Below are 25,845 nucleotides of genomic sequence, written 5' to 3'. Positions count from 1 at the left end.
ATAAATTGAGTGAACCATCTTTATATTAGGAAATCCATTGCAATTACTTTGTAATTTTTTTTTTTTTTTTAGTATATCTTTATTGATTTCAGAGAGAGGAAAGGAGAGGGAGAGAGAGATAGAAACATCAATGATGAGAGTCATTGATTGAGCCCACAACCCGGGCATGTGCTCTGACCCGGAATCGAACCCCAATTGCTTGGATCCCAGGTCAACGCTCAACCGCTGAGCCATGCCCGGCCAGGCTGTAATTTTAGATTCCATTAATATTTTCCTTTCCATGCCTTGTTTTTAAAGCTTTAATAATTAATATGAATGTATTGTAAAGCAAATAGTTCATTCAAATGCACTTACAAACTTTTGTGTGCAACTTGGAATTTTATATCAATATCTTTATAAATAGAATGTGATGATAAGAGTGTTAAAGAAGAGGGACAAGAGATAAAAGAAAAAGAGGTAGGGGTACAGGGGATATAAATCATCATCATCATCATCATCATGAGCAGCAGCAATAATAACCTTTTATTGAACAATTATCATATGCCAGGTATTGTGCTACATTCTAGGGGGCAAAAAAGATCAGGGTTTTTGTCCTCATGGAGCTTACTACCCACAGGGAACAAAGTCTTGAACAAATAATTGCAAATGAGATGAGTATTAAGAAAAACTAGATAGGTAATAATATGGCGGCTTTGGTTTTAATTGAGCAGAAGACAATAGGGTGATTTTCTTTGTATTGAGTCAGTGGGTGCAAATGAGAATATTCAATTACACCTCCCACTCCATAACCTGGGCATTTCCAGGTGTCTGATGAGTGAGGAGACTGGCTTGGGGGCCATCTGTGTCTTGGTCAGGAGTCTGTATCCACATCCCTGTGGCTTGATCCGTGTCTTTCCAAAGCATGTATAGCTTTAAATTGTCTTCCTCAAGCTCTCTATTGCTCTTTGACCCTTTAATTATTTCCTCAAAGAGAATGTGAGCATCTAAAGGCAAATTTCTATAAATTTATGTACTATAAACATGCTCGTGCAATAATTAACTTTCTACTAATTATATAGAATTCCTCATTTTTTTACTCAATATTAATTTAAAATGGGGCTGGTTTATTTGTCTTTTCATTTTCTTGTGTAATAGATTAAAAAAACTTAATTCTCCTAATTACAATCTGTAGCCAATAGATATTCCCAGGTTGTCTGCAGCACTGTGGGAATCTTCAAAGTCTTGCTAGAGTCTCCTATACTCTATCACTTACAATCTTATTTCATATTTTAGCATGTAAAAAACCAGAAGAAACAAATATAAAGTTAATGAATTTCTTTATTCAGAATTTAAATTGAGTTAGAATTTCCTGGTAGCCTTTCTCTATTCTGTAATTCACAAATTATATAATGAGAAATGTAAAAAATTGGTTTTAAAAGTTTTATTATTATGAAATTAGAACTTCAGGATTTTCAAGCTTATTTCTTTAGGTATGCTAACTATATCTGAAGGAAATAATTTGGAGTCATATAAATTTTTTTAAATAACAGTTTTCATAGGACAATAAATATATTTATCTTGTAAATAATTATGCTTTGTTTCCCTTATGGTTTAGTAATGTATTTCTAAATTCTCCAAATAACATAGTTAATTAATTAAAAAATAGTATCTGCATATGTAATATCTTTAAGAACATAAGCAAATGAGAATGGCTTTAGAGTGTGACTTTTAAATAAACATTCAGAGGTTTAAAACAAAAATGACTTTTGGCCAATTATCTAGATATTTCTGATGGGAATTGCTTTTGATCCTGATTTTCATGCTAATTCATTACCCCTCACTGTTACTAAATGATGGACTGACTGAAGACATACACCATATAGTTTCTGGATGAAAGGAAGTAGAGTGTAACTGTGTACAAAATATTCTACATAAATGTTACGAAGAAACTGGCAGGAAGTAATATCTTAGCTGTGAATGTAGTACTTATAGTCTTAAAACGGAAAGCTTAAACTCTAAAAGCCAAAGTGGGTTTTAAAATATCTGACAGATTGCTCATTAACTGCTTTGATTAAGATCATCAACTCATTTCTTTCTTTTACCTAAATCATCAAAAAACGAACAAACAAACAAACAAAATCCATGGAAAACCTGTTTCCCGAACTGTGGGGACTTATTTACTAAAGTTAAAAATGAGCTGAATGCCCAGTCGGCCTGGATCGGCTGTTGAGCATCGACCTAGGATCCAGAAGATCGTGGTTCGATTCCCAGTCAGGGCACATGCCGGGGTTGCTTGCAGGAGGCGGCAGACCGGTGACTCTCTCTCATCATTGATGTTTCTCTCTCTCTCTCCCTCTCCCTTCTTCTCTCTCTGAAACCAATAAAATTTTTTTTTTTTTAAAAAAAGAGCCAAATTAAAACCTGTAGGCCTTGAAGATATCTGTTTGTGTATATTACTCTCTATAAAGATGTTATGCTTTCCATTTGCTTCCTTTAATGCAATATCACACCCATTCAAAAGAACATTAAGGTGGCCACTTTTAATAAACTTAAAAAATATATATTTTTATTGACTGCAGAGAGAGGAAGGGAGAAGGATAGAGAGAGATAGAAACATCAATGATGAGGGAGTCGTTGACTGGCTGCCTCCTGGGGATGGAGCCCGCAACCCGGGCATGTGCCCTGACCGGGAATCGAACCACTATCTCCTGGATCTTAGGTCAGTGCTCAACCGCTGAGCCACGCCAACCGGGCTTAGTAAACTTTTAATGAGAAAAATTTAATAGGGAAAGATAAGGAAAATTGCCATTGGAAGGGAAGATGGCCTGATGTTATTAAAGACATTAAAATTCTCATTGCTTGACATGAGAGTTATATAAATAGTAAGGCCAACTATTTAGAATATAACATTACAACTTTGCATACCCATTAGCACCTGATAAGGAACCAACTCTATACTCCTTACCCTAAATCAATTAAAAATATATTTAATAGAGCTTCATATAAAATTCTATCTAGTTCTCATTACAGAATTGGGTCCTGTTCTGTTGACTTTATAAGAAAGAACTACACTCAAGTGTTGCTAAATGTGTCCTTTAGACTGCGTAGGGTACTTCTGATGACTAGAGTTCCTAGTTTATGCAAACAGTGCACATTTTTGTCTGAGTGCATGAGAGATGAGATGAATGTGGCCTGAGTACTTGTCAAGCCACAGTTATTTAACTAGTGAGAAATGCAAATAGAAAATTTTGCCTAAAAAATAAAATAAATAAAATGTGAGAGTAAAACAAAAACAGATATTAAGCTAAAGCCAACTATTTGACCTAATGTGGAAAAAAAGGAAACTAACCCTTAGAAAATGATTTTAAGAAGTACATGACATAGTTGGAATCACACAAGATGAATTTGGAAGCTGCATTTTCATGTTATGAGAGTGGGAAAAACTAGAAGAGAGACAATAAAGGCGGGATTATAGTATTTCTTAAGATGAGAATGAATCATATGCAAAGAGGGCTTATATCTTAAGAGACAAAGAAAAAGGGACAGATATTGCAGATGTGAAGAACTGAAAGATTTGGCAACAACCTGGCTCAAAGATTTTGTATTATTGTAATTTTTCATTGCCAAAATTTTCTCAATTTTAGGACATGGCAGAAGATCAAGGTTGAGTCTTACTTACACAGACAGAGTGCAACAAGTGTGTTAGACATTAGTTTAGATATTCCTTGGGCAGTTTTTCTAAATTAAAACTCTAATATGATTAATATTCCCATTTTTTCATGTATTTTTGAAAATGAGCTACTGGACAAATCTAATAAGAAATCTATCATGTATTGGGTATCTTCCCAGGGTGAACCATGGTGCTAAAAACTTTATATTCCTAGCTTACATTAACCCATCTGAGATTGTGTGAGGAATTTGCTTTTATTTTTCTTTAATAAAAGTAGGCACTAAAACTTTGGTTGGTTCAGAGTATTGCCCAAGGCATCACACACACAACACAGTGGAATCTTTGGAGTTTAAACACATTACCACATCAATGCTTTTGTTCTACACTGCTTCCTATCACAAAATATTTTATTACTGATTATGTTTTGTACATTTTCAATTTACCCTTCATAAAAATCATGTGTTTCTGCCAATGTAAAGATATATCTTCATATTTCATATATGTTCTTTGCATGTTGTCTGTATCTTCCTCATCTATATTTAATTATAAAATCTTATGTAAGCAGTAAACAGAATTGTCTAATTCAGTTTATACAATATTAAGTTTATAGTGGTATATAACAATTGTTATTTGAATTTTATTATATAGAATGATTTATCTATTCTTCATAATTGCATTTTCTATCTATACTTCTCATTGACTTTAGAAAAACAGTCACTCTTGTCCTATGAAGAGCAGAAGAATCATGGAAGTACCACTTAGGTATTAAATATAGTGTACTGTTTGACACTTCTACATCCCATTATAAATAAATAACTATATAAAATAAATACCTATATTTAAAAATTAAACTTGAAGTTTTATGCTAAAGAGAAAGACATAAAATATTACTTAAGCAAAAGAAAGCAACATTTAGTAGTTTTTAATATGTACATGATTTCCAATGTTGATTTGTTTGATAGGAATGTTTCTTATAAAGTTATGCTAACTGGCTCCATGTGTTTTCCATCTGAAACTCCATGATAAGCTTCATAGTTACCAAGTGTCCCCATCTCACTCAGTTGCTGTCTGGATTTCTAAACTTTGTTGAATTTTGCCAAAATCCTCCAACAGGTTAAAGGTTGTCAAGCAGATTAAAAACATATAGAGCTAAATCAATATAACTCAAATTACTGAGCTATAACACTATTCGTATGCGTAAGAAATATAGTACTACCAGTTTCCAAATTTCCTGAAACTTTTCAATTAAAAAATACTTGGATAAGAATCTTGAGATATCCAAGACTACATTGCTGCATTTCAAGTTACAACATGATAGTTTCTTGAATTTTCTAATCTACTGCATCTCCCTATATATCTGAGAGTTTAATTTTAAAAATGCGTTTGTATCTACAGTAAAACTGTTTCCAAATACCACATTGTAGGCCAGGCAAAAAAACACACAAAAGAAAACAGCGGAAGGGGGAAAGTAAAAATGAGCTAATACTTTTTCGTATTAGAGGTTATGCATGTCCTGTGAGGTTAGGGATTGCCTAGCACTGCACATAGGTCAAAGCCCAGACTTAACTGGGCTAGTTTAAAAGGTAGGTCAAAAGACTAGATCAATAAGTCACTTACGGAATATTTCAAAGTGAGGCTGAATTTGCCCTAGCCTTGAGCTCCAAAATGACCCAAGCTTTTGGGAAGGAGAGTTACAACCGTGAAAAGAGATTCTCTGGTTCTCCTTCCTGATAGAAACAAAATTCAAAGCAGCCGTTCCTAGGGAATTCATAATGCTGACTTTTTTTTTTTAAAGAAAAAAGATGTTGCCAATCTAAAACTATGTTGCCAATAAAACATAACATCCATCACCATACCTCTCCGTTAAAGAAGCAGAAAATTGTAGAGACCAAAAGACCCTGCAAAAGAAAAAGAGAATAATCTGATTCCAAACAGAAATGATACAGTACGTTATCTTTAACCAACTGACTGCATATGTCGCCCAAACTAAACCCAAAGGCACAGGTGAGTTGGCCACGAAGCTCCGCACCTGGTAGTGCATCAGGATGTGCATGATGTAGTCGTACACCTCCTCCGCCACCCGGCCCTCGGGCCGCCAGGGGAGCAGCACGAACTCGATGCCCAGCAGCGGCACCAGGATCAGCGTGGCCCGCACCGCCTTCATGTACAGGTAGGATTCCGCCTGGTGGGTCACTTTGAGCTTCGTGATGAGGACGCGGACAATATTTAAGAGGAAGAAGAGGTTCACCTAGAGGAAAATGAAATGGCGTGTGACAATTATTTCACATTTAATGTTCAAGAAGCACTCGTGTAGAATCTTTAATATTATAAATCTTAGAATATTTTCAGTAGATAAGGCTATGATATAATTTGTATTTCTAGAATTGGGATTTATTAATTTACAGCAGTTTTAATGGACTTCGGTTTTAAAAAAGATTATGGTGGAATTATTGTGGAGCACACTGTTGAGGGATAGCTGAGTGTTTTTCTCAGTTCATTTTCTTATGCATTTTTTTTTTTTTCTATATTGTTTTGGTCCAAAACCTAAAGCTTTTTAAATATTCTCAGCTCAAACAATGGAAATATTTTTTAAAACAAATTCTGATTTATAATTATCTCCTCTGTATCAGTGTCCATATTACGTACTTTCCGAATATATATTATACCATAATAACCATTTTCCTCTTTTTGGTTTATCCTTTCTGTATTTTGTTTTTGTTTGTTTGTTTGTTTTTTGTAATAAGAGTCCCCACATCTCCTCCAAGATAGTACTGTAATCCTCTATATCCTTAGAGTGGACTGAATCACTCATTGGATATTCAACCTACCTCATCCTAGAGATAAAAAAAAATTGGCATCCACAGGCTTTCTGTTACGTTAATTACTTTCTGTAATTGCATACTTATTGTGTGTTAACAACTTTCCCCAAGGGCAAACGTTCTTTTTGAAAGGGAGACATTAAACTTCAAAAATATAGTGTGAATAACTAAGTTACGCAGAAAATGTAGAGTACTGCTGAAATACCCCCTGGCCCCGAATATTACTTTCTCTCTTTCCTATCTTGAGCCAAGTCAGTATCTTTTACTTTTGTCTATTTTCTCATGCTGGCTCCTTATACCTTCCACAGGATTATGGCCATTACCTCCAGAAGAGCCCCTTGGGGCTCTTAGGCTCTTATGCTATTCTTTCGTCCTTTTTTCTCACCCTGACTTTAGCATCTCTGCTTTTTTTTATAATCCAAAAATTTTCCATTACATACCAATATGTAATTTATATCCATATCCTTTAATAAATTAAAAAAATAATGATAGGATCTCATTTAATGTAGAAAACAATGAACAAATAACAGACATTTGTTGATTTAAGATGTGTGTTATGAAAATAACTGGGCATAAAAATATTCCACTACTATTTTTAGATAATTCAGTGGAACATATGCTTCAAAAAATACAGCTCACTCTAATCCTGATGGAAACACATCCATGAAAAGTAACACGGTTACAGACATAGGAATGTCTCGGCTAAAGACAAAAGCAGAATAAGCCATTTCAACAGCTGTAAGAATGACCTGACAAATCAGCATATCAGCTGTTATTCCACCCATACTACTACATTCCCTTCCTAAGCATTCGTTGCTGTTTGAAAAGTTTTGATTAAACAGAAAGTACTACCACCCATAGAAAAAAAGATAGTGCCCTGTTACCTGCTTGTACATTTAGAATATTGTATAATCGTCATATGCAAAATCATAAATTATAAAATCAGTGGAAATGTTGCAATTTAGATGCCCATCATAAGAAAATTTCTAAATACAAAGTGGCTCTCCAGAATGGCAATTCTGGTTTAAAGTGTGCAACTAGAAACTAGAAAGTCATCCTCCTTTAGTTTCTACCAATACTTCCATTTATTTTAAATAAAAACTAGAATAAGAATTTTAAATTTCAGATCAACTATACCTGAATCTCATCTGCGTTAGAGCAAAACTACTTAAGAAGAAAAGAATCCTGTTTTACGCCATCACTGACAAAGTTCACATATCTGGCAGGCACAACCGGATGTTTTCATGTCACACATGCCACCCTAGGGCCATGACGAGAAGCAGGGTGAATCAGCCGGTAGCAGGATTCCTAGAAGTCGCTGCTGACTGCAACAGCCAGCAATCACTTCACTATGCCCTGACGTGACCCAGGTATCTCTCACTCAACCCAACTTAAATGTATCTTCTTGAACTTCCCCTTAGCAGGATCTCAGAAATGCTGTAGCCACTCAAATATCACCCTGCTCAGGAGCAAATGTGACAGAGGAAGTCTGAGTGGAAAGAAACTGATTGGGGTTGAAAGCTTATTTATAAAAAAAACACAACCTCAGAGACACAGACAAGGGCATGGTCATTACCAGAGGGAAATGGGGGTGGGGAGGGAGGAAAAGATAAAGGGGGGGATAAATGGTGATAAAAAGAGACATGATGGGGTGGCAAACACACAATACAGTATAGAGATGATGTGTTACAGACTTGTACACCTGAAACCTATATAATTTTATTAACCAATGTAGCCCAATAAATTCAATTTAAAAAGTTGTATAAAAACATGTGACCATATAAACAATTGTTAGAGCCACTCCCTAGACCTCGGAATTGACCAGGACCAGTCAGGGGCCCTGGAGCTTAAATAAAAACAGAACAGTTTATCCTGGTAGAAAAAATAAGCTGCTAATCTTTTTGTAGGCCAAGAAGATGAAAAAAGTTTTATGCAAACAATGTGAATTTTCTCTTCATTTTTACTGAGCAACTCGGGCTACATTCCTATGAGATACTTTATCCTAGTGGCACCATCTACTCTTCCTTCTCAAAGCTGATGTAGACAGGCTTTCCCAAGGATTGTGTTATTTGCTGTTACATTTTTCATTCGCTAGGTGCTTTTACTTCTTCCCGAACCTCTCTGATTTAGGCAGTGAATCACATACACTCTGCACTGTCAGATCTCTTATAATAAAATTTTGCCCTGTATTTGCTCTGTAAGCACCTGGGTGGCCCAAACAACATATCTTAATTTTTTTGCACTCTCCTCAGAACAGAATTATGGTATCATGTAGAAATTACCAGTCAAGAAACGTTTTAAAGAATTTTTTGAGGGTTTATTATATTCTAGGCACTGTGTTAATCACTTAATAGGGCATATCTCATTTAATCCTTATAATGTCCTGTGAGGTATTTATTCTTATTACTCCATAACCACAGATGAGAAAACAAAGTCCCAGAAAGGTCAAAAACAAAACAAAACAGAACCAGCCCAGGGATCCACACCAGCAGTGGTAAAGCTAGGTTTCAATGCTAGCTCCTGTGAGTGAAAAAATACACGGCTAGGCTGTCTCAGGGTGTAGCTTAAACACAGTGTATCACACATGTCCCTAGTATGTGCAGGGAGGGAGAAAAGAATAAAACTTCTGCCTCTGAAATTTTCACTAGAGTCTCCATTAAGGTAAATTACCATTTCTATGAGACATAATAAATTCCATGTGTTGAGTTTTTGAACTGGCTGTCTTGTGTGGCTAGGCTCAAACCAGACATTTGACGACTGCTACATGCTTTATAGGTGCCAGACAATCACTTTTTATGTATTAACATTTAATTTCTTGTAAAAAAATTAAAAATCGCTATTATTACATTCTCTATTTTACAAATGACAAATGAAGGACTTGAGGCACATAGTGATTAGTTTAAAGGCCTAAGGGCACACAGAAGGTAAGAGCCGAAGAATTTAACCCTAGGCAATCAGCCTCCAGAATTTACCGCCTTAGTTATGACCCACTTTTTGAGAATGGCTTAACAATGATTTATTCTGGGATGGCTTGAACTGTGTTCACACATAACCATATACTAAATTTCAGCTAGCAAATATAGCAAAATAATAGAAAAACATTTGTCTAAAAAAAAAAAAAAGAATGAAAACAAGGGTTAGGAAACTGGATTTTGGCTGGGAAACATAGCACCTTTGTCTATACATAATTAAATCAACTGTAATTACAGACGGTAATTACATTCTGTTCTTTAATGTATTATGAGAGAAAGCATATTAATTTGGATTTATTTCCCCATTGAAGCAATGTAATAAAAGCATTAAATGTGACTTCTGTTTCTTTTCAACCACACTTAAAAATGTGCAGTGCGCTTGTATTAAGTGATGATCATTATAACAGTAAAACAATTAATGTTTAAGCAACGCTCTCTTTTTTCAAATGGAAGCCATTTCTTTATTGGGATATTACTCTCATTACCGACATAGCTGTGGAGCTTTTCTTGTTGGCTGTCCCCACTTACTGGATCCACACCCTGACCTTCTCTGGTCTGCTCTGTGCCCCAGGGAGCTCGGAGGCTCCTCGGGGAACTGTGTCATCACCCAGCTTCTTACCCTCTGACATTTGCTCCGTTTGGCCAAGGGGAGGAACCAGGGGATCGGAGCATGGGAAGAGAGAGAAGTCTGAGTGTTTCTTTCTCTTTCCCTTTCCCCGCCAGGCTGTGGTTTTGGCAGCGTCTGTGCTCCTCTACCCCCAGGCCAGCGCTCCTGTTGGGCGACTCCTCCCCGAACTTGCTCAAATCCAGTAACTGCTCTGGCCCCTCTGCCGGTCTTGCTGTGATAACAACTTCCCATTGTTTGTCCCCAGTGCCTCACCGTCCCTTATGAATTAGTTCCTTTACCCTTCCTGCCAACAGCTAATATAATATAACACCTTCATCAAACGCTCTCCAATTAAACACTGAGAACATGTTGTCTGAGTCCTCTGGGAACCTGAAGGATACCACAGACCAGATGACTCAGGCAATGAAATTGAAATACGAACGCTAATGAAAAAAATGTGAATTTTAATGACGTACCAGTAAAGCAGCACAGATTGGGCCGTGGATGATGTAGAGGAGATGGGTATCGGAGCTGATCCAGCAGCTAGGGGGCAAGACAGAGGAAGTATGTTCAAGATTTTGTTTTACTTAGTTCCAACGGAAATCAGAAAGAGATATTATCTTACTTGTCATTGTAATATAAGCTTCTGGCTATGGCATGTATACAAGCAGGAATCAGTGGAAATCCTGCAAATATCAAAGAAAAAAAAATAAATAAGCAGTCTCTACAGATGGAGCTCCTAAGGCGTGTCATGAAATGTGAAATTCAGAGATACTCTAGGAGCAAAAGTAACTTGTCACATGTCTATTGAGTAAATATTATCGGTATAGTCAAGCAGTAAATATGGTAAAATATTAGCTATTTATATTTTTAGCTTTGTGTGTGCATGTCTTTTCTAATATATGCCATTTTGAATCAGTGGACCCCAGAGACTAAATCCATAAATACGCTGCTGTCTAAGCCCCAAGGCTTAAAAGAAGTCCAGCATTCATATATTTTCTGTAAGGTGGAATTGGCCAAATTTGGTAGATGATCACATGTGGGGAAAAAGTGGGACTGACCGACCATACAAAGAAAAGAGAAAGAAAAAAACATGTTTTATGTCTCAGAAATTTTGCATGTTTGAGCATACTAAGTCAGATCTTTGGAAGAAATGTTTTATAAAGGTAACCCGAATGTACCAAAGACTGTGTGTGCGCACACATCGCTGTATATATCTGTGTCTATTGTCTGACTAGGTAGGTAGGTAGGTGGAGAGAGAGAGAGGTGGTAGAGAGGTAGATAGATAAAGTGCAATTTCAGTTATGTTTCTGGAAACTAGTCCTATTGAAATTATGTTTAGCATTTTGTATTTTGCATTAGTTTTCTTATTTTTTAGGTGCTAGAGGTGCACGCTTGTTGCTTTGTGAGTAATACCGTGTCAGGAGATGATGTGGAGAAAACAGACGTTTTGCATGCTCTTATTCTATATCTGGTCCCTTATACTCTTAGATAAAATGACAATGCTTTCTTTTTAAACAAATATTTTCAAAATGGAAAATCAAAGCTGGCTAAGCCCAGTGTTCTCATTTTGCACATGAGGAAAAAGGAGACTCGGAGGACTTGATCTTAATTCATTATTCTAATTCTATTGTTTTAGTCACTACATATTTAGCCAAGATACACACTGGAATATTACATAGAAAAAAAAAAAAAAAAGCAGTGTATTAGTAATTGACCTGTGGCTACTAAAAACAATGAATCAGTGGTATTTTATTTCAATATATAAATTTACAGCGGTAAGCAAAGGTTAATCACCTAAACATTATTTAAAATGACTAATAATAAGTATGTTTTTATTACAGAGGAACTCTGCATACTCTAAAAGATTTCTTAATAAGGTGAATCAACAGATAGGTGCGACAGGACTTACCCCAGCCAAGTAAATAATACCACATTAAGTGTTGCTTCTCTGCAAACACGGCCACCACGATGAGGGTGTGTAAGTAAACACCCTCACAAAGCATCCAAAAGTAGTTACAGCCCATCAGGTAAAGGTGAATGAACTGGGACACTTTACAACCAATCTGTGCGAAAAAAAGAAAGCAGGCAATATTTAATTGTTTATGCATTCAGATACAAAGTCTAGTTTAGGTCGGTTGTATAGAAACATAGAGTTTTCTTTTCTCTACTCAAAATCTTATACACAAATGATTCAGATTTGTAAAACACCCGTCTTCATTCTCATCTGACGGTACCTCCAAAGTTTTAGCCATTGACTCGAGATTTATAATAGTGTATTGTACTGCCAAGGAAATGTACATATTCCAAATCTCTATATTTAGTGGAGGTCTATTTCTCCAATGTGTTTTAGTTATTATGTAATTTTAAGTGTAAAAATTTTGCACATGAATGACTGCATCTATTTACATTTATTTTAATGATGTCTTTATGAACTCTTTGTTGTATTCTGTTGGAAAAAATCTTAATAATGATCTTAATTATAAAAGTGATTCATGGGCCCGGCTGGGCGTGGCTCAGCGGTTGAGCGTCGACCTGGGATCCAGGCAATCGGGGTTCGATTCCCGGTCAGGGCACATGCCCGGGTTGTGGGCTTGATCAATGCCTCTCTCGTCATTGATGTTTCTGTCTCTCTCCCTCTCCTTTCCTCTCTCTGAAATCAATAAAGATATATTAAAAAAAAAAAAAAAGAAAGAAAAAAAAAGAAAGAAAAGTGATTCATGAAAAGTGCCAAATACTTGGAAAGTCTTGCATATTACATGCTATCAGTGCAAATACTTATTAAACAATAACCTAATGAGCCTATACTTTATCTTATCCAAATATGGGGTTTGAGGTTTTCGTGTAGATACAAAGAAAAAAGTACTGTTTTTCCTTCCTCTTTTCCTGAGGTCTCCACTTTCTCTTCTCTACTCTTAAGGAGACAGAAAGAGGGAAGTTAAAAAATATCGGGTAAAGAAAACACTAAGGAGTAAGAGATATAGTTTACTCTCTTAACAAGGGAAATAAATTAAAAACTTTTCCAGAAATATGTGGCCAATTACTCCCATCAGCTCCAATTTCCAACCTGTAATTCAATAAATATTTAGTAGCAATTATCATCTTTTTGAAATAAATATTTTTTCACTAAAAAGAAAATTGGAAATGAAATACACTGGAAAGTAGATGTTGGGTTATCACAGAACAGTAACAATAATATTTGCACATGAGTTAGCTAAAAAATATTTTATTATATATTTTTTTACTTAATCCTTAAAATAATTCTGAGGCATGAATTATTATTAATCACATATTTCATAGATTAAATCTGTACTTAAAAAGTTAAATGATTTCCTAATATTCATACATCAATCAAAGCTACATCCTGAACACAAGACCTATAATTCCAATTTTGTTTTCATTACTATACACAATGCCTTCTGACTAAGGACATTTATAAAACCAATTTTTTCATTAAATATGTTTTCGGATTGCATGACATTAAATTTTAAAAATATACCTGATGTCATACATAACACCATATTAGCAAAATTCTCTCAAAGTTAAAAATGAGTTATTCCATTATATTACATAAAAAAGATAGACTTCAACTTCAAATTTTTACTTATATAGTTTTTAAAAATTCATATCTGATTGAGTTTTTAATTCCTAATTTCATTTTAAAAATTAACCCATAAACTCTTATGATAGAAATAACTTAAAGCATGCTTCAGAAAAATATCTTTATGCTGGGCATTGATGATAAAAATAGACAAATTTTCTTTCCAAGAATATATTAAAACTAAGTATATATAGTTTGCAATTTGTGTGTTAAACACGATGTCCGTGTATATAAATATAAGATTTAAAATCTCTTGCTCTGAGCCTCATGACAGAACTCTGAATCTCCTTGCTCTAGAGAAATTCACTATAAAATGGAAGGACATTGGCTGTTTTTTTAATATTGTTAATTATACCCCAGTGTGTTTCCTCACCCAGTGACTTTAGAGTGGAACATATACAAAATTAAGAAGTCCGGATGCACTTGTGCAAACAATGCAGGGAATTTTAGAATTTTGGAAATTACCCTAAAAACACACATAAAACACACATCAGAGTATTGTTTATTGACCCACTGAGTGAAAATTCCTTCCCTTTCCGGATTTCAGTAACTAGATAGCTTAATCTCTAAAAAAACCCCCAAACACTTTATATATACATATATATACCCCACCTCCAAAATCCATATAAAACTTAGTATAGATATTTATAAACATTATGAAAATATATGACTTTAAAAACTTGAATGTTTTTTATTAATGCACATATAAATTATATTTAGATATTTTAATTTAAATATAGCTTACAGAGATATATAGCTCACAAAAATATATACATTTGTATAAGTAAATTTTAGCTTATTTTTTATAAATATGTTATGACAGCCTCTGTGATTATTATTTGTGTATCTTTTGATACCGATCCTAAAAATTGTGCTTCCAAAGAAATTGTAAGGAAACATTTTATAAATGTTTGCTGAGACATGAGAACTTGGTAGAGTCCTTTAATAATTTTATGGTAATAAAATATAACATTATATAGGGGATGTATAATTCAGTTTTCTCTGGTTTTGTCAACATTTTAAAGTCAGCCAGACACCAAAAATATAATTAAAAATTTCCATTTCCATGTACTGTTTTTGCTAACTACACAGTTGATTGTTTTTTTAATTTGATTGAGTAAAGTTTATATAGTCATAAAATCTTATGTCCTATCAGTAGCAGGACTCTAGCCATAAACTGAGGTGAAGATATGTATAACATATATAAATAACTGAAGCAAAAAAGTATTCTTCCTTTCAATATTCAATCATGTTAACTTGAGGAATATTGAGATTTATTTATCTTTCAAGATTGGAAAATAGCTACATATACTCTCTATATGTCAGACCTTAAAATATACTACAATATGAGTACTTAATTACATGCATAGTCCATATATCAGGACCTCTCACCTCTCCCATATCTTTCCCACTAACCCTTTGAACCTAAGGACACACCTCGTTTTACTTACAGGGTTTGTGGCCACTAAGGCCTGGTTGTTGGCCACAGCAGTGAGATGAATTATTGTTATGATAGAATTACAAATGAAGGAGAAGAACAGATTTTTGTGCAAAGTAATCCTTTGGCAACTTAGGCTCCTAAAAGGCAAAAGAAAACAAAGTGTGATGACATTATAAAATCTTTCCATATTTTTCATTAATAATCATTCAAATTAGATACATTCTTAATATGTAACAGCTGCTCCAAATTTGGAAGACTTATTTTTCCCCCCAAGATTCACTCATGAAAAAATCTTAATTAGGGAAAAACCTATAATTTCTTAACAAATGAGTTGCTTCAGGAGAAGTAGACATACATAGGGATAGGAAATTTGTCTATACCAGGCCTCTACATAAACTTTTGTTAATCTCTCAATATAATTAATATTTTAATTCAGAAACTGAGATTTGGTAAAGGTGATTTTAAAAATGCAGCTAGCCTGGCTGGCGTGGCTCAGGGGTTGAGCATTGACCAACGATCCAGGAGATCTTGATCCAATTCCTGGTTGGGGCACATGCGGGGGTTGTGGGCTTGATCTCCAGCTGGGGGAGTGCAGGAGGCAGCCAGTCAATGACTCTTTCTCATTGATGTTCCTCTCTCTCTCCCCCTCTCCCTTCCTCTCTCTCTCTGAAATTAATAAAAATATATTTTAAAATATGCAGCCAATTAATTTTGAAAACTTTGGGTTTGTCTATCAGATTCCCACACAGATAATGTTCTTTTTACACCACAAATGTTCTGTTTATATAGCATGTTTATAGCTATTTATGGTTGTTCTGTTGATATAACCTCTGTGTGGTGGTGCTGGTGATTATGCAGGCCAAACATGAGAAAGATAACATTGTAAATAGAATAGTGAGTTGATAAAAATATAGACTTAGCAACCAATGAGGTTTTTTCAGCTTTACTGAATTTTTCTAACTGGTCCAGCCATAAATAAGATATGAGAATATTACCGTAAACTTTTACTGGCAGTCCTCATGTATAAAAAAATTAAAAGAACTGGCTGTATGGAATTCACATAGAAATAGATTTCAGGAAAAGTTGTCATTAATGACAAGTAATGCCACTCTTCGGATTGAATTCACATCCACTCTACAAGATTGTCCATATATGACTGACTGCCTTACCTATGATAGCTCAAAGACCAATTCAAGTACCACCTCCAGTATGAAGCTTTTATTTGAAGGCTTATTATGGGTAAAGTTTTGAAATAAAAGAAAGGAACCCATTTGAGACTACTTAATATCAAAACAAACACAAACGTAGTAGGAATTCATTTAATCACAGGGATTTAAAAGCTTATTTTGTGTTTTTACATATTATGCAAATATATGTCCAGGATATTATAGTTAGGAGGAGATGACAAGGTTTTCCATATTTAAAAATGCAAAGTTTAGGCTATATTGTCTTCGAAATCTCTTCCAGCTATTGGTCTATGATTTTATATATAGCTCTAGTATTTTAAAGGACCCGTGTGAATTCAATCCAAATCAATTATTTATGGATTTTCAAAATATGCCTTTGACAGAAGTGAGTGCTATCAGGGGAGACTTCTGTGAAAGGTTTCTTGAACAAGATGGCCCTTGGATTGATAACTGCATGTAAGACAGTCATATACGGACAAGTATGTGAAGTCCAGCTGGGGCCCATCAAAATAGAAACAGCTGAGACCTGCTAGTATTTTTATATTGGGGAGTCTTTAGTTGGACCCGACTGCAGTAATTGAGGAGAGTAAGAGACAGGCGGGGATCAAGCTACAGAGTATAGATGATATTTTATAGAAAGAAGAATCTTTGAAAGCTTTTGAACTAAGAGTGTCCTGATTCCAGCTATTATTTAAGGAAAGTCAACAATGAGGCAAAGATGGCTCTGTTTTCAATAAAAATGCCACAGCGATGACACGAGAGCTTTGTGTTCACTGACTGAAGAGAAATAATGAATGTGAGAAGGGATCTAGTAAAGAACATTCTTTTCTAATCATTTATATTATGTGGTTTATTTCTCATAATTTATCACTCTTCTATGATGAATATTATGAACATGTTATATATATGTATATATATATTCTTATTTTAAATGCCTGCCTTGAGCTTTCCCAGTGTCTATGGAGTGCCAACTGCTGTTTAGGGGAAAACTCCTTACCCATGAAAATATGTACTTTTTTAGTAATAGAATTTAAATAACTTAGCTACCATCATGGGGGAAAAAATAAAATGTTTTTCTTAACTGGGCTATGTTGTCATTTTCTGTTGAATATATTTATATCCAGGTCAATTGGTTAGGACATATGTATATAAACAACAAAATTCCATAGTTTTCATATTTTGGCAAAAAGACTAAGAGGGTTTGCTTAGACAGCAAATCAGAAATACTTGTAAAAAGTAAGTTGGAATGGAGAAAAACAAACATTAAAGAAGGCTTTCAAAACTAGCAAGTCATGAAGAGCTGAAAGATGAGCCGAGGAACATAAAACAAACAGTATTTGTATCATAACTGTTGATATTTATAATACTAATATGAAAAGATTGAAAATAAGTAAAATAAAATACTACCTATAGTTAGCTGAAAAACTATTTTAATTTTTCTTGTGTACAATTAAATATCCTTCTAGTCTCTATGATAATTTATATTTCTATTCCTTTCTGATTCCTCCTTTTCTAATGACTCTGCTCCCACCTCAATCTGGCTTAAAAGTTAAGGACTTAACAATGAACTGCTGTTACCTATTCTCTTCCAAAGATGTACTTATTGTGGGTAGTCACAGAAAAAATGGCTTTTAATTCTCTTACTATGTATTAAAAGGGTATACTGCATTTCTCTCTTTCAGACACAGACAATGACATATTATGGCAAAATTTTAAAATGATAAAATAAAATCCTATCATAATGAATTATTTAATATTAAAATCAAAAAAACACTTAAGAGCACTCATGAAGTCATTTAAATACAGTTTATTTTGATTTTTTTAAACAAAATTATCCAAATAATACTGTCAGTGTAAATAATTTGCCCTATGTAAGCTCAAACCAAATATCTGCTTTGGAAACCCTGATACCCAGTTTAGCTCTCCATATTTTTGTAATGAACTGGACCATTGCCAAATCATTTCTCTTTGTGTTGTGTAAATATGTGCTACTATCTACAGGATTAGCCAATGGCTATTGCTTTAGTTTCTTCCCTTTCTCCCTCCAGGTTCTGTGCAACTAAGCAGACAGATGTTCTCTGACATGTGCTTTCTATCAATTTCTAGTGGTAAAAAAGCCTCAGATTTTTCTAGTAATGCATATTGTTTTCTTCTAAACATATTCGTAAATACATGCAAGTACATTAGTACAAATAAAATAAATTTGTAAAGGAAAACCAAAACATGTACATGGAAAACACACTGGTTTGTTTTAATGGAACCCTACAAATATTCAGGTATTTTTCAAATGTTAACCTACAACCAGTTTCACTACTCTGAATTTTTAAATGTGCTTATTTTACTCAAAATATTTTTGAAAAATTGTTTTATAGGCTTAGAGAATATTTTACAAAAAACTCTCTCTACTTTGTTTAATTGTTACAATATCCTTTCTATCCTAGCATAACCACAGAATAGAAAATGTAGTTTGTGGATCTGGATTGTTTTCATTTTATATTCTCTATACATAAGTATTTTAGAAATTATTCCAATATGCAATTCTGACAAGTAGAGTTATAGAGACAGTTGGTGTAAATGTGTCAACAAAACCATTAGACTTCATGTGTAATGCATGTAATTCTACGCCTTTCAGTTCTCTTGTGCAACAATTAGAAGCAGCTCACATCAATCAGTACGTGCAGATCAGAGTGGGTTTTGAAACCTGACCTGAGAATGAATCTGGACTGTGCCTCCTATGAACAGTATGACTTTGGGCAAGTTATTTAAAAATTCTAATCCTTAGTTTCCTCATCTGTAATATAGAGATAACAACAGTACTTCATAGAATTGGTTGGAAGGTTAAATGAGACAAATCATGTCTAGTACATAGCATAATATCTAACACATGGTGAACAGTCAGCTAGTATTTTTTAAACATAGCTATCATCTGGCTGCTTTTAATTAAGTTCTCTAGTGTTTTTTTCTCTCACAAATAATAAAATAGCATCAAAGCTCACCTCAGTAATATAAAACTGCCCATGTTTTCAGTAATATAATGAAACAATAAATTGTGATCTATTTGTTATAAAACATAAGAATTTAACATTATAAAGACAGTTTCCATATAATTAATGCAGGACAATAGGTTGAGCAAGAACTAAATTATCTTCCCAAGGAATTTCCTCCTTCTCAGAGTTGTCTCCGAATTACCATTTCCATCACCATGCGGACCTCAAGCATCACGCTACTCCATATTCAAAGCTCTGCCATGGGTAAAATACCGCCTTTGTTTCCTATTTGGTTTGACTTGAGTTAGAAAGTTCCAAACTACTTTCCCTGGTACTAATCCTGAGCAATATTAGCCCCAGAAGGAGGAAATACAAGCAATATAAAAGTAGCCCAGTGTACAAAGTACTGCTTTCTTATGCTAGTTTATCTAATTTAATGACCGAATGCTCAGAAATGCTCCCAAGAAAACATTACCCGTGTATCTGAGAGGAAAGCTCGTGTCAGTCTGAACACTGTCGAAAACAATAGGCAGAAAGCAATAAGTGTATTAAAAGGCTAAGCAGAGTGGCTGTCTTTTGTGGCAAGGGTGGGGAGCGTCCGGCCTGGGGCCCTATAAGGCCTGCAAAATCATTTGGTCTGGCCCTGCCAAGGCAACTGCAGACGGGACTCGAAATTCAATAAATCTAGGAGCTTTTTTCATGGCTAATTTTTAAATTGATAATTTGTATGGCCCGAGAATGATGTTATAAATATCCAAATGGCCCTTGGGAGAAAAAAGTTTCCCCACCCCTGACTAAGCAAACAGGGCCTAGGCAAATAAGATGTTAGAAAATAAACCCACGTTTTGAGAGGACAGAAAATTTAATTTTGACTTTAATGGAAGTACAAGTGACTCTGTCTTCCTATAACATTTGTTCAGGTGTCTGATTTAGCATATAAGTCAGAGATGGGATCTAACAAAATGCATAACAAAATGAATGACATGTACCACAAGAGTTGAGAAAGCAAGGATCCTGGGAAGGCACTGAGATATATGGTATTTAAGGACCACTAGATGACTAGTTCTGAACTCAGCCTTATCAAACCTCTGACAGTGCCAATTTGCCAGATCAAAAAAAAATTAAGCGAAAGTTTTGATTTGCCAAAACAGGGACATCAAGGTGTGATTTATAGAGTAAGACTCTGTTCTCTATGTTTCAATGTAGAATTTCTTTAAATAATTAGCTTTTTTTGAAATAGATTTAAAGATTGAATCATGAACATTTTCAGGAGAAAAATTATAGTTTAAAGAAGAAAACTATAATTGTGCTAATTCAAGAGATAAATGAAGAAACTGTAAATGTGATAAAAGTTCACAATATTGATTGAATATATTCAAATATGATCTAAGAAAAAATGTGAGAATTTGGGTCACTTGTCCTGAAAATCAAAAATATAAGCATTGAAGGATTATTTTATTAAGTTGAGAAAGCTTTGGCCTATCAATTGGATATATTTTTTTTGCTAAACTTTACTTAGAACCTTTTCTCAACTAGCTAGAAATGATATAATTGTCTGTATAGTTGTAAATATGCAACTTGGCTTTAAAATTATATGGAATTAGTGTTTGAAATGTCAGCAAAATTAAGATGGTAAATAAAAGAACCACTTTTCCTCATACAAATCAGATGTTATATGCATGCTTTTATGTGCACGAAGATGGAGCTCTTTGTCTGGGTTGAAAGAAAGAGAAAGATTTCCTATGCTCTCAGATTTTAAACAGTCATTAAAATATAATTTATAACTAATTCCAGTAAAGTTTATTTATTTTTTTTATCTAAAGAGTTCTGTTTTTTCCCCCCAAGGATCATTATGAGCTAGAGTCACTGTCTCTCAGGACTTGGCAAATCCCAAAGTTCTGTTTTTCTCTTCCCCTCCCTTTCTGTTCCTTTTCTTTTTATCTCCTGCTCTGACTCTTTCCTTTAATTGGCTGTAATATTAAACTGAAGTATATCTGGTAACTAGTGTTTCATGTTCTCTGTTTCTAATTTAAAGCATGGAAGAGGAGTATACTTTATTCTCTTTAAATAAAACATAACAAACTATATCCTAAATCAACTCTTTGTGTGGTTCTTGGTTTTTATTAGGATAGATCAATGGCCCTCAATTAACAAATGGGAAAAAATGTTTTCTGTACCAAAGACTAAGCAAGAATGCAGTATGAAGAACTGGGTTAAGAAGCAGAAATAAACTATTGACAGATTTTTAAAAATATACACAGTGATTTTATGTGAAACATTAGTTCCTCTAGGAATTAGTTGGAAGAAAGCTAAAATTTCTATTGCTCTTCACTATATGAACATGCTTCATTGACCATTCAAGTCAGCATTTTCCTAGGTGGCCTTGGTCTTCCTTCAATTTAGCAGCAGTCTCTGATAATTTCACACAGATGCTCCTACTGATTAGAATTTTAAGGAGTCTCAGTCTGATGTGGAGACAACAAATGACAGACAAACACAAGGGACTTGTCCAAGGTCACGACAAGTCATGGGAAAGTCAGTACTAGAGATAAGCTTCCAAGTCAATTCATGTCTTCATTTCTCAAAAATTTATTAAGTGCCTACTATGTTCAAAGTCATGTGCTAAGCCCCACGATGTGTAAAGAAACAAAGCAGAGATCATTCCTGCTCTTACAATGCCAACTTTGGGACATTCTTTCCATTACTTCCCTTTTTAGTGGATAGTTGTTTTCAGTAGATAGTGGCTTTGTTATTTTAGTAGATAGTTCTGTGGAGTATATATTTAAAGTGTCTTAAAATCAAAGACTATGAATTTTTAATATGATTCAAGTACTGAGTAAGCTACATGAATTCTTGGGGGGATAAAAAGTTTTATTATTTTTGACTAGCTTAGCACATTTTTCTGATATAATTATACTAATCTGTTTTTTAAAAATTTTTATTCATTATTTACTTATTTTTCTATGTGAACATTACAACAGTTTCTTTATAAATGTGGTGCATAAAAAAACTAGAAGTGTGTTTTTAATTTTGTTTTTAAAGAGCCTAGGGATATGCTATGCCTATCAGGGTTAAATTTTTCTTTTTTTTTTAATTAATTTATCTTTATTGTTGAAAGTATTACAGGGGTCCCATTTTTTCCCCTATTGATCCCCTACACCTTGCTCCCACCCCCCTCCCCATGCCTTCCCCCCATTATTGTCTGTGTCCATGAGTTATGCATATATGCATATAACTTCTTTGCTTAATCTCCTCCCACCCTTCACCTACCTTCCCACTTCCCTCTGAGATATGACCGCCTGTTGAGTATCTCTGGGTCTGTTTTGTAAGATTATTTTGTTCATTAGCTTCTTCTTAAAGAAGGCCCTTCCACACTTCATGTAGTACTGGTTTGGTGGTGATGAACTTTTTTAGCTTTTTCTTATCTGTGAAGCTCTTTATCTGACCTTCAGTTCTAAATGATAGCTTTGCTGGGTAGAGCAATCTTGGTTGTAGGTTCTTGCTATTCATCAGTTTGAATATTTCTTGCCTCTCCCTGCCTGCCTGCGTTTCTGTTGAGAAATTAGCTGACAGTCGTATGGATGCCTAACTGCTTTTGGTAACTAACTGCTTGATTGTAACTGACTGCTTTTCTCTTGCTTCTTTTAAGATTCTCTCTTTGTCTTTAACCTTTGGCATTTTAATTATAATGTGTCTTGGTGTGGGCCCCTTTGGGTTCCTCGTGTTTGGGACTCTCTGTGCTTCCCGGACTTGTAAGTCTATTTCTTTTATCAGGTAGCGGAAGGTTTCTGTCATTATTTTTTCAAATAGGTTTTCAATTTCTTACTCTCTTTCTTCTCCTTCTGGCACCCCAATAATACAAATGCTGGAACATTTGAAGTTGTCCCAGAGACTCCTTGTGCTATCTTCATATTTCTGGATTCTTTTTTTTTATGCTCTTCCAGTTGGGTGTTTTTTGTTTCCTCACATTCCAAATTGCTGATTTGATTCTCAGCGTCCTCTAATTTACTGTTGATTCCCTGTAAATTATTCATTTCAGTTTGTGTAGCCCTCACTTCTGATTGATACTTGATCATGTCACTGATGATCTCACTAGTTTTCTTAAGAGTTATATTAAGATCCTTGAGCATCCTTATAACCATTATTTTGAACTTTGTATCTAGTAGTTTGCTTGGCTCTAATTCATCTAGTTTCTTTTCCAGACACTTCTTCTGTTCTTTCCTTTGTGACATGTTTCTTTGAATCCACATTTTGGCTGTTTCCAGGTGTTTGTTTCCATATATTAGGCAGAGCTGCTATGTCTCCTGGAACTGGTACAGTGGCTTTGTGTAGTAGGTGTTCTGGAGGGTTCAGTGGCTCAGCCTCCCCAATTACCTGAGCTGGGCTTCTAGGTGCTCCCCTGTGTGGGCTGTGTGCACTGTCCTGTTGTAGTTAAGCCTTGGTTGCTGTTGGTGTCACTGGGAGGAATTGACCCGAGGCTAACTGTCAGTGAGGACCAGCTGCAGCTACAGCTGAAGAGCTACTGTGCTGGAGACACCCCTATGGAGCAGACACCTCAGTGGAGCTTTGGTGTTCACCAAGTACGCCCCTTGAGTGTGTCACTCATGGCTGTGGTAGGGTTGTAATCCAGGGTGGTTGAGCCTGACCACCAGGTGCCCTGTCTCTGGGGCCTCCTGGGAGGTGCAAAGTCAGCCTCTGCCAGTGCCTTGCCCAGGGCCACCCAGCATGAGCTACACAGCAAACCATAGTTGGCTGCTCCTTGTGCTGGGCTTGGAGGTGCCCAGGAGAGGCCAAGCTATGAGCCAATGCAGGCTGCCGCTAGTGCCAGGCCTGGGGCCACTTATCAAGCCATCTGGGGCACGCCGCTGCTTGCTTGAGAGATTTTAGGAAAGTCCTAAGCATGAGGCTCGAGAGGCCACTTGCACAGAAAAGCCCCTGGAAATGGCCTGGATGAGCTGCAGGTGGGGAGGGGCGGGGCCTCCTGGAATCACGGGGCGGGGCCAAAGGTGTGAGTCAGGTGCTGGGGATTCAAATATGGCGCCAGCCTGTCGGCTGTTCGGGGAGGCCTCTGCCCGCTCTTCTGCCTGGAGGAAGCCGCCCTCCACCTCTCACCCGGATCTCAGGCAGGTCAGTTACCCCCCGAGTGTCCCGGGTCCTTTCAGGCTGCCGCCCTGTGCTGGGCTCAGAGGGAGCGTCCGAGTGAGTCCGTGCCGGGCCCTTTAAGGGGAGCTGCTGGGGCTCCCGCAGCCTCCGCGACCCTCAGGGACAGTCCCCGCTGGTTTCACAGCCCGGAGTTGTGGGGACGTCTCTTCCTGGCCCTGGAGCCCTGGGCTGGGGGCCTGCTGTGGGGCTGGGACCCCTCCCTCCTCCCTCCTCTGGGAAACCTCCGCCGCCGAGATTCCCTCCCGGGTTTAACCTGCGGCACCGGGTGTGGGCCCGAGGCTGTGTCTCCGGGATCCAGCCCCGACCCGCCCGCGTCCCCGCCCCTCCTCCCGGTCTCGGTGCTCCTTCAGCTCCCTGGCTGTGGGGCTTCTGTGCAGCCGGGTCTCAGGAGGCTCTGAGTGACGGTGGTTCTGTGTTTTAGTTGTGATTTTGATGTGGTTGCGGGAGGCGGCGGGCGCAGCTGTTGCCTACGCCGCCATCTTGTTTCCTCTCCGCTAAATATTTCTATAAAAATCTTTTAGTGGGCTGATAAGAAAGAGTGCTAACTATGCCAATAATAGACAGTGTTTTCCAAACTAGACGCTCTGCTTAATGTTGCATATATATCTCGGCATTTATACCAAATCTATGATAGAGATACTAATAGTATCTGAATTTGAAAGGTGTGAAATTGAGGATTAAGAGACAAAAGAACGTGTTCCATGCTATGCAGCAAGCAAGTGCCACGGTGAGAGCAGATGTGTCTGTTTAGAGACTGCTCTTAACCACTCTCCTATAATAAAGACTGTCTAGACATATAAAAAAGTGTTTAATGCTATACTTGGGTCTTACTTCAAGAGGGTTTTTAATGTTTTACCTAAAGCTTGAGAATGTAAAATAAGAAAGAAAAATTCATTTGTAGCTTTGCTTCTTTCTGTTCAAATTCTCCATTTTTAAAAGACAATTAAAGTCCAATAAAATTACTAAGCCCAACAGAGAAGACACGGATCAGGAGGAATCCTGCACAACTTAGTTAACTACTTAGAACATTTATAAAATTAGGCATTAGAATAGATGCTCTCTTCGTTTTTTATGGTTTACACTATCTACTTGTTGAAATTCTACCCATCCTTTAACACTTGTTTCAGTGAGATTATCACCTCAGGAATCTTCTGATTCTATGAATCAGAAAGAGTCTTGCCTTCCTCTGTCTTTCCATCCAGAGTTCTTCTTACCTCTGCAATAACTTTTTTAAATCTTTGTATTGCTATTATATAGGGGCAATGTTAGATGACTACATAGTGTAGTCTGCGTACCTACTTGATTGATATAGTCTAATGATAAACTAATGGTAGAGTTTGTTTCAGCATTTATTGAGAAATTGCTACACACCAGGTAGTATTTGAGTCTTCTTTGCTCAGTATTTTAAACAACATTATG

At 36.0% G+C, this 25,845-nt stretch overlaps 1 protein-coding gene across 7 annotated transcripts in view; it reads right to left on the bottom strand.

Moving 5' to 3' along the window:
* CALCRL (calcitonin receptor like receptor) overlaps window positions 1-25,845 on the bottom strand; it is an 86,885-nt gene that overhangs the window by 1,495 nt on the left and 59,545 nt on the right. For all 7 annotated transcript variants that reach the window (XM_087819721.1, XM_016213132.2, XM_016213060.2 and 4 more), the window contains 6 exons: window positions 15,100-15,226; window positions 11,960-12,113; window positions 10,673-10,733; window positions 10,524-10,590; window positions 5,679-5,897; window positions 5,506-5,547 (listed from right to left, as the gene is read on the bottom strand). In XM_087819721.1, the coding sequence (XP_087675847.1) occupies window positions 5,506-5,547; window positions 5,679-5,897; window positions 10,524-10,590; window positions 10,673-10,733; window positions 11,960-12,113; window positions 15,100-15,226 (670 nt within the window). The remainder of the gene's footprint in view (window positions 1-5,505; window positions 5,548-5,678; window positions 5,898-10,523; window positions 10,591-10,672; window positions 10,734-11,959; window positions 12,114-15,099; window positions 15,227-25,845) is intronic.

Source organism: Miniopterus natalensis, chromosome 8 (assembly GCF_054644295.1).
Source record: "Miniopterus natalensis isolate mMinNat1 chromosome 8, mMinNat1.hap1, whole genome shotgun sequence".
Taxonomy (NCBI): Eukaryota; Metazoa; Chordata; class Mammalia; order Chiroptera; family Miniopteridae; genus Miniopterus; species Miniopterus natalensis.
The sequence above is the reverse complement of the archived record's forward strand: the minus strand, read 5'-3'. Positions and strand labels throughout refer to the sequence as shown.